This window comes from Neopsephotus bourkii, unplaced genomic scaffold (assembly GCF_033783945.1).
Source record: "Neopsephotus bourkii isolate Nb327-2 ecotype Australia unplaced genomic scaffold, CSIRO-AGI_Nbou_v1 NB_1780, whole genome shotgun sequence".
In the NCBI taxonomy this organism is placed as follows: Eukaryota; Metazoa; Chordata; class Aves; order Psittaciformes; family Psittacidae; genus Neopsephotus; species Neopsephotus bourkii.
In genome coordinates this window covers 6,933,019-6,945,228 of record NW_026902254.1, presented here as the reverse complement: position 1 = coordinate 6,945,228, position 12,210 = coordinate 6,933,019, and the positions used below count along the sequence as shown (strand labels likewise).

The following is a 12,210-nucleotide window of genomic DNA, read 5'->3' as shown; positions in this document are numbered from 1 at the left end:
TTTTGTTCTTAACTGAGATGGGGACAAATCTGCTGTCTTTCACAAAGCTGTTTGTTTACACTTTGCTGTTTTCTCTATTCGGACACTTGGTTCATTGTTTGCCTTTTGGTATAATGGTGTATTTGGAATTTGTCCACTGCTGCTTTGTTTTCTGCTGTTACCCAAATTAGAATAATCTTTTATGTTAGGAGACATGTTGCAAGACCAGTAAAGAAACTTCCTTATTGGATGAAAGCCTGTGGAAAGCTCAAACTAAATGGAGCTTGTGTTAACCACTGAAAGTTGTAGTGATGTGGGGATTATTGTTAAGCTGTGCCAAAAATTTCTGTAGCTGAATGCCTTGCTTAGAGTTCATATTCCTTTGAAAAAATTTGCCCGACCCTGCTGTTCCAGGGTATGGTGTCAACTACAGCTCTTTCAGAGTTGTCGGTGTTGGTGAAAGACAGGCTTTAAAACAGGGCAAGGTCCAGCAAGAAACTTACCCTGATTGCTTATGCTCTGAGAAATGGGCCTAGGGTGGGATAGGGAATCACTCTTGGCAGTTTCTTACTGAGGTAAACATCTTTCTGGTCTGGCACTGGTGATGATGGTCTTCAGGTCAGATATATAATAAATGCCTGTGACTTACTAGAGCATCCCACTGTTCATTTCTCTTTCAGCAGAACAGAAGGGAGAAGGTGATGCAACTTGTCCTGCTGCAAGTGAGTCCCTGGCTCCAGAGGGAACAAACTTAAATAACAGAAACCAGAATAAACATTTTTACCCTTCATTACCCCAGCTACGTTCTCAGGAAGAAGAAATAAACAAGCTCGGAAGTCAGATAATTAAACTGACAGAGCAGGCAGTTGCAGAGCTGGAAGGGAAAACAGGAGAGCAGAACACGGTGGCTGGAGCAGAGCTTAATGGTTCATCTGAGGGAGAGTTCCCACTTTCCAGCCCTGACCCATCCGACCCTACAGATCCCTCAAACTCGGAGAATGAGCAAACACCTGAAACCGAGGCTCTGAAAGACAATGATGAAACCTCAGAGAGTGATTGTGACATTCCAAATGAAAAAGGGGGTCAAAATAGCAGCACCGTGGATGTGGTGCATAGTGAGGTCCCTGAAAGACATGGAGGGCTCAGTGTTACAACTGCACACACAGATAACAGCTTTGAGGAGCTCCCTGAATGTGAAAACAAGAAACCATCTGATCCTGCTGAAAATTGTGAATATTTGGATAACAGTTTGGCTTGAGGTATGAAATCCAGGCCCTCGAGCATCTCACTAATCCTTTTGCAGTGTCTGTGCTGCTGTGAATATGATCAATGAAACAGTGTGCATAGGGCTGATTTTTACATTCAGCTGTTAGTATTTGTCTAATAAGGGTGGTTTTCTGTTAGTTTTGGCTACCGTGTAGCAAAAATGTAAATTACCTAAGGGAAAGAATTAGCAATGAGGTTTAATCACCTTGGGTTTTTGTAATGATTTGAAATTTCTTCATAGATTGGTGTAATTTACATTAGTTTAGCAAAGAGACCAATGTTAAGGATTTATCGTGTTATCACTAGGCTTCTGTAATGTGTTTGGTCCTTGTGCTGGACCGTATTTTAATGGTTAGAAGTGCCTACCAAGGATGCAAAATTTGGTATGATAAATTGAGAAGCATCTTAAGGCTGCAAGCTTTTGCTCGTTTCTCACACTGTGTTCTATTTCTCTTTATATCTAGTGATTTAAGTACATCTTTAGAATAAAATGACTATTCCCTTATGGGAAGTTTCCGAAAACCATTCCCGTGTGTGTATATATATATATGTGTGTATATATATAGTTCTTTCATTACAAAACTTTGTATCTTCTCAACTGTATGAATTTTTTCCTTCCCTCTCCCAGCTCATCTCATCAAAAAGCAGGGAGTTGTTTCAGCAGATCCTGAGAACCCAATTTAATGAAGCTCTGAAGGAAACTTCACGAGAGAAGCCAGAAGTCTTTCAGTGAGAAATGGCATTGCTGTTCCAAAGCAAGGAGAACAGCAAAAGGAGATACAGTGATGATGCCTTCTACACCTACTTGGTGCTCTCAGTTACTGGAATTGCATTCCTCAGCTTACATGAGCTGGAACAGCCCTCGGGCTGAGTAACCGGTGGTAGATTTCAGCTTGTTCCATCTGTGCTCTCCTTTTTAAAGGAATCTGTGTCTTTTTTTATTTTCTCATGGTTTGGAATTAAGGATAATTCTTCCTTTCCTCCTCATTTCACCAGTCTATAGTGTGGTAGAGGGTTTATTTGCACTGTTGCTGCTTCCTAAAATTTCTTCCCTTGATGATGTTTAGCCATAGGAAAACATTCCTATAATAACCAGGGGAAAAGGAGGCTGCTGTGTCATTCCCTAGCTCACTCCTGATGCTGGAGCTGTGCCACTCTGCTCCTAGGAAGGCAGCAACAAGGGAATACTTCACATTGAAGTCAGCAGCTGTTGGAGAAGGGGAGGCAGGTCCTTCCTCTCCTGTTTGTAGCATAAGGAATAGTCTCTGCAGCTGTGGAGCTTCTATGGGCCAGCAGCCATCAAGGCAATTTTTCTGCTGGCTTGGGACCTAATTGTCTGTAAATGTTCATTTCTCACTCCCAGAACTTGAAACCAATCAGAGAGAATTAAACCAAATTTAATAAAATACTACTAATAAAAAGGAGAATCCCTCCCAGATTGAGTACTTCTTTGACAAATAACTGCCAGCTGCAAATTTTTTACAGCCCACTTGTCAGCTACTGAATAAACAGTTTATATTAGCAGTATGGACAAACTCTTCTGTATATGGAAGATGAGCTAGCAGGTGCTGCTATAATCAAGGTGTCAGAGTCCATGAACAGTTTATATTCAGCAGAAGAAAGGCTCTATGTAAATTATTACATATAAATATAAGGAGTGATAGTGGGAAGGTGAAAAATGTGGCTTGTCACTGTTCTCGTGTGCTTTCCCCAGGTGCATTCATATAGCCATTTCAGTGTCAGCAGGCAATAAAGCTGTACTCACAGTGCTCCTCAAGTATGTTTCCTTTCTCTTTAAAGGTAGTTCGACACTGCAGCGTTTCACTGATACTAAGCAGCTGCCCTTAGGAACAGAAAACATCTATATATTTAAGTGTATTAGGAACATGAAGCAGTAACAAGTTTTTATTTCATTATCCTGCTGACCATTCAAGTTCCTCATCACCTGAAAAACGCAAGAAGAGTTAAAGCATTTGAAAGATTGTCATGCTGTTCCCATTAATTGTAACTGACTGCATTATTGACTCATTCGTATGACAGTGCTGACAAGTCGGAAGAGAAATAGCTGCAGAAACTGAAATCTCTGGGAGAATGTGGCAGGATTTTTTCCTTTAATGCTTAAATGTCACATGAAGTAGGATTTTGTTCAAGATGTATTCTTTTCCATCTTCCACAGACTAATCCTGAGCCAAATACCAATGCAGTCAGAACTGAGGCAGGCAAATAAGGTCAAGATTCTATGTAGCTGAGCTCAAAACGTTGAGGGTGTTGTGCTGTTTCCCTGCCCCGTGTCTTTCCTGACCCACAGTTGTGTGAGTTGGCGTTTTGCTCCTGGTCTCTTAGCAGCCAGTTAATTCTATTAGTTAATGAAGAGCTTGGTGCAAAAAAATCAAGCCAGTAGAAACAGTGCTGGACCAACAGCCTTTTAGTGCCTCATTTGTTGATACCTCTTACGTTGTCACATTCTTTCTGTGAGAACACAGTGATGTACAGCGCAACAACTAGGACATCTTGGTAATTATCCTCACCCCATTCTCCCTCCTAGATGCCATTTTTTATCTTTGCAATCATTAAATTCCAGTAGGATATCTAGATCTCTGGAAACCTAATTTTCAGTGCTATGTCACTGCTGCAGTACTGTCCATCTCCTTTCTGCCCTAGTACAGGTGTATTCTAGCTACGGTTTTAGCCTCTCCCAGGAGCACAGGGCCTCAAAGCCAGGAGATTTGTAAAAGACAGACATCTTTGCTGCACTATGTGATAACTAATTGAATGTTCTCATCAGTATCTTTCTTGGATATTGTTTTAATTGCTGTTGTTATGCTATTAGAACCATGATTGGTTTCCCAGTAAATTAATTAGTGTTTTGTTGTGGGCTCAACACTACTTCAGTGTTGGGGTGTTTTTTTTTTTGGTGGGGGGGGGGGAGGCAGGGAGGGGCCTTAGACTTGTGCTTCCTTTTTCTAGGACTTTAGAAATGCAGAAATTGCATTCAGACATATAAGCCCTTCGATGCTGGGCTTTGGGGAAGCACACTGGGAAAGTGATGTTGTGGCAGGGGTATGGTGCATTTCACAAACTGATTCTTACGGAGTTTGTCTCACCTAGAAGTGAATTGATGCATTCATTATCTGTGAGAAGGGGTTCACCTGAAAGTGCGATGCAGTGGTTGTCTCAAAAACAGTGTTCACTGAATTTGTAAAATCAGCGTGTGAGAATGACAGGTTAATGACATCTGTTAGAAAGCTGCTTCTTTTCTAAGTGAAGCTATTTTTAAGCACGTGGGGAATTTGTATAATAAAGATAGTGGCGTTTCCTTAATCCATATGGGCTCAGGAATGTATTTCAAAATCTTAACTGAGATTAAGTTGAAAGTGTGCTTCATTTCTAAGAGATAGGATTTTGTTTGCAAGCTTCTGTTTTGTAGTTTTACTTTCTAAATTATGCAGTTTAATTTATTTGCAAACCTCGCTTTTGTTGCTGCCTGGATGAACTACACAACATGGTTAAACTATATTAATACGTTTTGTCATCTTTAATAAAAACATTTCCTGATCCGCTTGTTCTACCTGCTCCGTTCCTCTTCTCCTCTCAGTAGCAGATGAATGATAGCCATGAGGTAATGTTTTAGTGTTTTCAGCGAGATGTGCTAAATTAAAAAAGCAAAAGCTTTATTGAGTGAGAGTTTTAAGGCTGAAAATTATCGGGCTTAAATCTTTCCACTGTCACTTCTCCCTGTCTGAGCTGACTGATTCACTGCCGCATTTTTGTGTGAAGAAACATACTCAGTATTTCTTGACTTCGAAAATAATATTTATGTCTGATCTGTTAACTCTGTCATCCCTGTTTAAGCAGCATCAAAACTTCCATATACAACTGTCCTGGTTGTATAAAGATACGACAACAGCTCAGTTACTGTTAACAGGCACAAACTAGAGGCTTTAGGGACTTTCTGCCAGGGAACAATGATAAACTGGAGTATTTCCTGTAAGTCTGCTTTCAGATGTAAACAGTGTGACTTACCCATAGCCATGTAGACAATACAAAATAGTTAAGAAGCTGGCACATGTTTGAGAATAAAACTTGAAAATACAAGTAGAATAGCATAATGGATTTAATGTTTAAAAGAGAAATGTGTGTACTTTCCCTTGTCTTTAGGGGAAGTCCATTATCCACGTCTTGCAACACAACACCCAGCACTGCTGAAAGCATAGAAATGTTTTTACTTTTCAGATTCGCAGCCAAGGACAGGACAGCCTCTAACGAGAGGCAGTTTCTTACTTATTCATACTAACTTCTTTTTCCTTTGCTGTCTAACTTAGGATCCCCCTGCGGTGCACAGACACTTTACAGACTATGGACCATACCCATGAGAACTCTTACTTACATGCAAGGGAATCTTTTTCAGAAAATACATCACAATGTTGAGTTGATGCTGTTTTTATTGATGGGCTTACAGAAAGGATGCTCTACAAAGTGATACATGTTTCTTAGAGGAGCAAGTAAATGGAAATGAGAAGCCTTTTTGCCATGTATATTGGTGGCCAATGGCACAGCCTGAGGTGCTTTGTGCTGCCCAAGCTATAGCCCTTGTGTTGATCTTCACTTAAGCCTGGTTCTGTGTTCTTTTGTTGAGCCCTCTCTTCTTCTTGTCTGTAACCTCAGGCAGTTTCTCTTCCCACAAGTTCTTGTTGCACATCCCAATCACACAGCAAGCCAACCGCTTCCCAGCATTTCCATTTTCCAAACTGGCCTTGTTGTTGCCTTTGCCCATGTCATCTTCCTGCTCGTGGATCACAACGGATCTGCCCATGATGGAATACGGACCAAACATAGTGGCAAAGAGATTCGGTTTGTATTTTCTGATCTTGCCTTCTTTAGGGAAAAAGTTGCCAAAATCTCCCGGGTGCCGGGGGTGATTCACACTGAAGGGGTTATAGTGTCCTCCTGTAGCATCACAGCCCTTGCTGAGATCCCCAAGCTCGTGGATGTGTATAGCTCTACCAGATTGATTATTATCCAGTGGAAACCCATCCAGGTAAAAAATGGCTTCTAATCTTCCAGATGAGTAATACTGTCTGAATAAGACTTGTCCAGTCACCTGTGGCTTGTCAGCATCTATTTTGGAGCTGGGCTTCATTTCACAAGCGGCGTAAATCATCCCGTCGGTCTCATTACCAGGCATTGCTGGGTAGAGCAAGTTCTGCCAGAGGTCGTTCACTTTCTTCTCTATGTCCTGAAACCACTCTTGGCTTGGATCAGTTTCTTTGTCTGTCATGACCCCAGAGGCGGACATGGCGAGCCCAGTGACCAGAGAAAGGAGCAGAAGCATCTTGGCAATTCAGAGCCTGCAGAAGGGACAAGAAGCCACAAAGGATTAAGGGTGTTTTGCAGGTGTGTGGCTGGAGAGGCGGCTCACAGCCTGTGGTGGGGCTGAGCAAAACAGCTGGAGCGTGATCCCCACGGACTGCTGCTTGCTGAATCTGGAGCGTGATCCCCATGGACTGCAGCTTGCTGAATCTGCCTAATGCAATGAACTGAAACTAGAAATGCAGATGCGTGTTTAAACACACACAACTGATGCCTATGACTAAAAGAACTCCAGCAATTCTGTATTTTACTGTAGATCTTGATCTTTAAAACTGCCTCTGTTTCTTTGCAGGAAACAAGTAAGCCAAAGAGTTACTACATCTGTTTCTGCATTTGTATTGCGACTTTTCTCCTCCTAGAAATTCCGGCAGGACAGTTTGCCAGGAGCCTGTTTCTGGTTCGTCTACTTAAGCACTAGTCAGGCACTGCAAACAGAAAGTAAAAACCCCACAGGCTGGTTACCTTGCCGAGCTGCCGCAGAACCCCTCAGTGGTCGCTCTTTGCCTCTGCTCCCCTAAAGTGAGGTGTGCTCAGCCAGAAAGGCAGGGCTGTTTGAAGGTGATGCTCATGGGAGCTGCGTGCTCGTGTCAAAGTTAGGTAACGGGCTGAGGGGAGGCGTCACCCGGAGAACTGGGGGAGGGGATGGAGGGAGCGAGCAGGGGGGAAAGTTTGAGGCATTCTTGTTTTGGGCAGGGTGAACAGTTTGTGCTGTCTCGGTTGGACTGTCAGTCTGGCCCTGGGTCCCCACCGACATTCCAGAGACAAGGAAGAAAGTTACCGAGCTTTTAAATTAATCTTCCTGCTGACGACTTCATGTGCTTATCTAAGCCAAGTGACCTTCAACATGCAGTGAGGGGAGAGCAAGGAGCGTTATGAAGGCACAGCTGGGCAGTTTGCTCATGTGTGTGCTTCTTGTTGTCGAGCTGGTTTGCATTTTTATTTCTTCATTAGTAAGAATTGAAAGTGGTGCGTGAGCAACATAAGCTGTTCTATGTGGACAGGCACCAAAGTTTCTGTGCTTTTAAAACCTGAACTCAAACGGTAAGTGTCAAGGTACATCTCAGCGATGCTTCCCTGGAGTTGTAAGGGCTAGTTAGTGCCTGCTGCTTTAGTCACCAAGCCATCTGCTCCCCTGAAGCCTTTCTTCTTTTTGGAGACAGCAGGGATTTCATTCCAAGAGGAGAAGTGAGCAGTGCTGAGGCAGGGCAGCATCAGGCTGAGGCACTGTTTCCCAGAAGCTGGTTGGAGCACAGCGAGTTCACATGCGTTTCATCGTGCCATGAGCTGAGGAATGCTCCGCTCTCAGGGACGTCACCCTGCCTGCAGTGCTTCCCGCTGCTGTAGCTGAAACGGGGGCTCAGCCATCACCAGAGCAATTGAATGGGCTGGGGTTTCTGCAGAGAGAAAAGCGCAGCTCTGATTACTCAGGAACAATTCTCAACACGAGAAAATTGCAAAGAAAATCCTTTTTCCCAGTTCCTGTCTCCTGCCAGCTGGGTAAGGAATGGGGCTGTCAGCTTCCGGAGTGTGCGTGTTAATCTTGCTGGTGCTGTACGCTGCATCAGATCCAAGGCACTCAGTTAACCAAGAGCCAGTATGTTTCCTCTCTGTATGAGAGAGAGTAGCGTTAAAGGAATGACAACTGCTCAAATCATTAGACAGGGACTGGAAATAAGAGTTAACTTCTGCTTGGAATATTGGGATATTGAAAGTGTTCCTTTAGCCCTGGGCTTCAGTTCCTAATCTGTGGACAGGATAACCAGTATTTCTTTTCTTCAGGGTATTTATGAGTTGTTCAAATCTCTGTGCTCATGGGAACCATACAGTGCTCAGTGAAAGCCAAACTGTAAGGCCAAGAGCCAGGACTGCCCATCACCCCAGGTCTGCCTCCCGTGCAGCTTTTCCCAAGCTCACTCACTGCCAGGCTCAGAGCTGGGGAAATCCATACTTGTGGCAGGCTGATGCTATGAAACTGTGTGGGATTAAAGCATGTCAAAGAAGTAAAATGTCTCATAATCAGGTTTTAGGAGTGTATGCAAAACTGTTAAGCCAAAACGAGCCAAGTGCAAAGGGGGATGGTTCCAGTTTGTAAAATGCAAGAAGCAAGTGCCCAGTCTGGGTGCTGTTAGAAAAACTGTTACTCAGCACCATAAACCATTTTTTAAGGGGACACAATGAATGGAAGAAAGAAAAGGGCATTTTTCATGGTTTACTCTCTGAGTCATAAATTAGTGGACTGAGTTTAACACTTCTACAATGCAGTTTCTGAGTCAGTGGTCAGTACCCCAAGAAGATAATTGTAGAGCTTTTAGCTGAAGTATAAGAGGGCCAGAATCATAGCTGGTTTAAATGAACACAGTAAATGCTGCAGACTTCAGTGGCATTTGTGCTGCTTTACACCAGCTGGGATTCTGTCCCTGAAAAAACCCACTTGCTGCAGAGCTCTTTTTTGATGTACTGCACATGTGGGATGGAAGCAGAAATGCAGAAGGGTGTAAAGGAGAGGATCAAGGGGACAGAAAGGACTGCAGCGAAGCCAAATGATGTATTTGCAATGCTCTGCACTTCAGAGAGTGAAAAGGAAACACTGTGGGCTGCTGTCGGAAAGATGTGTTTTAAAAAGGAGAAGGGCTGATAAAGACAAGAAATACAATTGCCAGGGCCATTTGGCATTCAGTCTGGATCTGAAGGATATCGCTAAGTACTAACCAGGTGTATCATTAGAATCTGTTATTACTCACTGCCTATGTTTTAGTGTTCTGGTTAAGAGAGGTGCTGAAAAACTGACATCCAACGGTGTGCAGGTTTGTGCTGCCGTAGAGTTAATTTTCTTCACATTTGCTGGTATGGGGCCATGTTTTGGATTTGTCCTGGAAATGGTGTTGATAATCCAGGGATGTTTTAGTTATTGCTGAGCAGTGCTTATGCACAGTTGAGGCCTTTTCTGCTCCTAACATCACCCTATCAGTGAGCAGGCTGCAGGTGCACAAAGAGCTTAGAGAGGACACAGCCAGCACAGCTGACCCCAACTGACCACAGGGATACCCCCAGACCATATGGTGTCATGCTCAGCATACAAAGCTGGGGCAAGAAGGAAGGGGATTTGATGGTGTTTGTCTTAGTAGCCACTATTTGTGATGAAGCCTGGGGATGGCTGAACACCTGCCTGCTGATGGGAAGTGGTGGATGAATTCCTTGTGTTGCTTTGCTTGTGCTTGTGGCTTTTGCTTTACCTTTAAACTGTCCTTATATCAACCCATGAGTTTTCTCAGTTTTCCAGTTCTCTCCCCCATCCCACCTGGGGGAAGTGAACAAGTGACTCTGTGGGGATGAATTTCTGGCTGGGTTAAACTATGACGAGTGGTTAATAGGGGGAAAGCCCACAGTGACCTGACCATGTGCTTGTACTTGTATTGCAATGCTTGTTTAAAAAACAGACCCTTGCTTTTGTCCCAGCTGTACAGGACCATTGGATTTCATGCAATGTCCTGGAATCTCCTAGCTATATGAGAGCACATTGAAAACACAAACCTAGATATAAGTTTTGTTTATGTCATGGGCTTTACAATGGACTTTACACCAGACTCCTCTCACAAACTCTCAATCCCTGCTATGTCCTTTGGGGTTGGTTGGTTGGTGGCTTTGTTTTGTGGTGACATCATCCTTTCGCATCACCCTGCTGTTCAACTTCACATCATTAGATTTGTCCAGTGTAGAGTTAAACATGATGAAGAGCATCCTTTTGTAGCAAGCGGTAGCCTTGTTTTGTGTCTCCAGCACTCGGATCTGCTCTGAGTGATTTTATGGTAGAATGATTCTCCATAAAAATGACACCCAGGGAAGGCAGGTTTTATGTCTTCTGCAGTGGGTGATGGAGCTGACTGCTTTTCTCCACGTATGGCTGAGGCTGGAGCTGTTAAAAGAAAGGGAATGTTTGTAGCCTCAGGGAGCAGAGTCCAGCTCTTCGGGACCCTCATCTGCTCCTTCAGTTCAGGGCACTTTCTGCCATTCCTCAGTCATGGTCCTGGCCTGTGAGCCAGTTATGCTGGTGGCTTATCAGGCAGCACCAGGGGCATCTGGCATTTGTTCATGTGTGTATTAGAGACTGCAAGGCACCAAAGCTTCCTCACATTGAGTTTGGTGTGGTATCATACGTGCTCTGCACAGCAGTTGCCTGCAGGCACAGCACCAGCCTCAAGTGACATCTGGCATGTCCTGATACCTGCCCATGGGTCTGCAGGTAAGCCTGCAGTTCTGGTTTTCATCTGTAGAGCTGCCCAGTTAGGCAGGATTTAAAAGCAGAAATACTGTCAGGGTGTCCGTGAAGGTACAATGGCTTTGGCTATTTACTGCTTGTCCTGTTGTCCAGCACAGCACTGAGCTCCAGTGCTCAAGAGAGAGGGGCCTCGTCCTGGACATGAGTGTTTACAGCCTGCACGATGAGCGTGGGGCTGGCACTGGGCTGCAAACAGCACCTCGTCTTGCAGGAACCGCGCTGGAGGAACTTGTTTGCAATTGCTTTAAGGAGAAAAAAAAAGAAAAGAAAATGGAAAGTCCTGCTGTAGCAAGTGGAAAATCTGTCACTGGTCTGGGCTTATCCTTCCTGTTTATTCCTGTTCCTTGACTTGGTGTTTCTATTTGAAGAAACAGAAGTATTGAGTGCCTGAGACAAGCATCCATTTATAATATTCTTGCAAAAGAGCTGTACGTATTTCCAACTTTTAAGGACATAGTCCATTAAAAAATCAAGTTAAATAAATATACAAAAGGGAAACAGCGCTGTTCTAGCTGAGGAATAATTTCTCTTGCAAATAGAAGATCATGCAACTGCCAAACTGTTCTAATCAACCAATCTGAAAAATCTGTGAAATTCTTCCTCTTTAATAGCTTGAGAAGAAATCATTTTGTGAGAGTGAGGGAGAGATGAACTGTTAGTAAGCTTTTTGAGAAAGCTGCATTCAGAAACTCATTCTTGGTCTGTCAACCTAATTTAACAGAATTTCATATTCACATATGGATATAAAATATAAATATAGAATCATACAATCATAGAGGGGTCTGGGTTGGAAAGGACCTTAAGATCATCAAGCTCCAACCCCCCTGCCATGGGCAGGGACACCTCCTACTAAACCATGCCACCCAAGGCTCTGTCCAACCTGGCCTTGAGCACTGCCAGGGATGGAACATTCACAGCCTCTCTGGGCAACCCATTCCAGTGCCTCACCACCCTTACAGTAAAGAATTTCTTCCTTATGTCCAGTCTAAACTTCCCCTGTTTAAGTTTGATCCTGTCACCTCATGTCCTATCACTACAATCCCTGATGTGATATGTAATGTAAAAAGGAGGGATGGAACCCAGCTATTAGATAGTTTGGGTTATTGTTTATGTTTGCATTAATTCCCTGATCCTTTATAAAATGTTTATCCTTTCTGCTGCATAGCGTTAATCTGAAGAGAGATTTGCTGTTTGAGGGGAGACAAGAAATGCACACAAAACTTTCCCCAAGTTCAGCGTTCAATGGCCACACATGGAAACACCTTGCCTTCTTTTCATTTCGAAATGCACATTGCACAGATTATTCTCTTCCTTGCAAC

General features: G+C 43.5%; 2 protein-coding genes across 5 annotated transcripts in view; one reads left to right on the top strand and one right to left on the bottom strand.

The window, feature by feature from the left end:
• Positions 1-4,800, top strand: part of CCDC149 (coiled-coil domain containing 149) — a 53,660-nt gene extending 48,860 nt beyond the window's left edge. For 2 of the 4 annotated variants that reach the window (XM_061379873.1, XM_061379870.1), the window contains 2 exons: positions 663-1,238; positions 1,874-4,800. In XM_061379873.1, the coding sequence (XP_061235857.1) occupies positions 663-1,237 (575 nt within the window). In that variant the 3' untranslated portion in view covers position 1,238; positions 1,874-4,800. Of the gene's footprint in view, positions 1-659; positions 1,239-1,873 lie in introns of all 4 variants that reach the window. The other 2 variants (XM_061379871.1, XM_061379869.1) reach the window with 1 other exon arrangement.
• An 869-nt stretch (positions 4,801-5,669) lies between these two features.
• Positions 5,670-7,177, bottom strand: SOD3 (superoxide dismutase 3). The gene is made up of 2 exons (XM_061379874.1): positions 7,078-7,177; positions 5,670-6,593 (listed from the first exon to the last, which is right to left on the bottom strand). The coding sequence occupies exon 2, from the start codon at positions 6,575-6,577 to the stop codon at positions 5,852-5,854; it is 726 nt and encodes a 241-aa protein (XP_061235858.1). The 5' UTR covers positions 6,578-6,593; positions 7,078-7,177; the 3' UTR covers positions 5,670-5,851.
• Positions 7,178-12,210: the final 5,033 nt, after the last annotated feature.

Bases quoted from the DNA above. Each gene is read 5' to 3' on its own strand.
- SOD3 (XM_061379874.1), bottom strand. From the start codon at position 6,577: ATGCTTCTGCTCCTTTCTCTGGTCACTGGGCTCGCCATGTCCGCCTCT.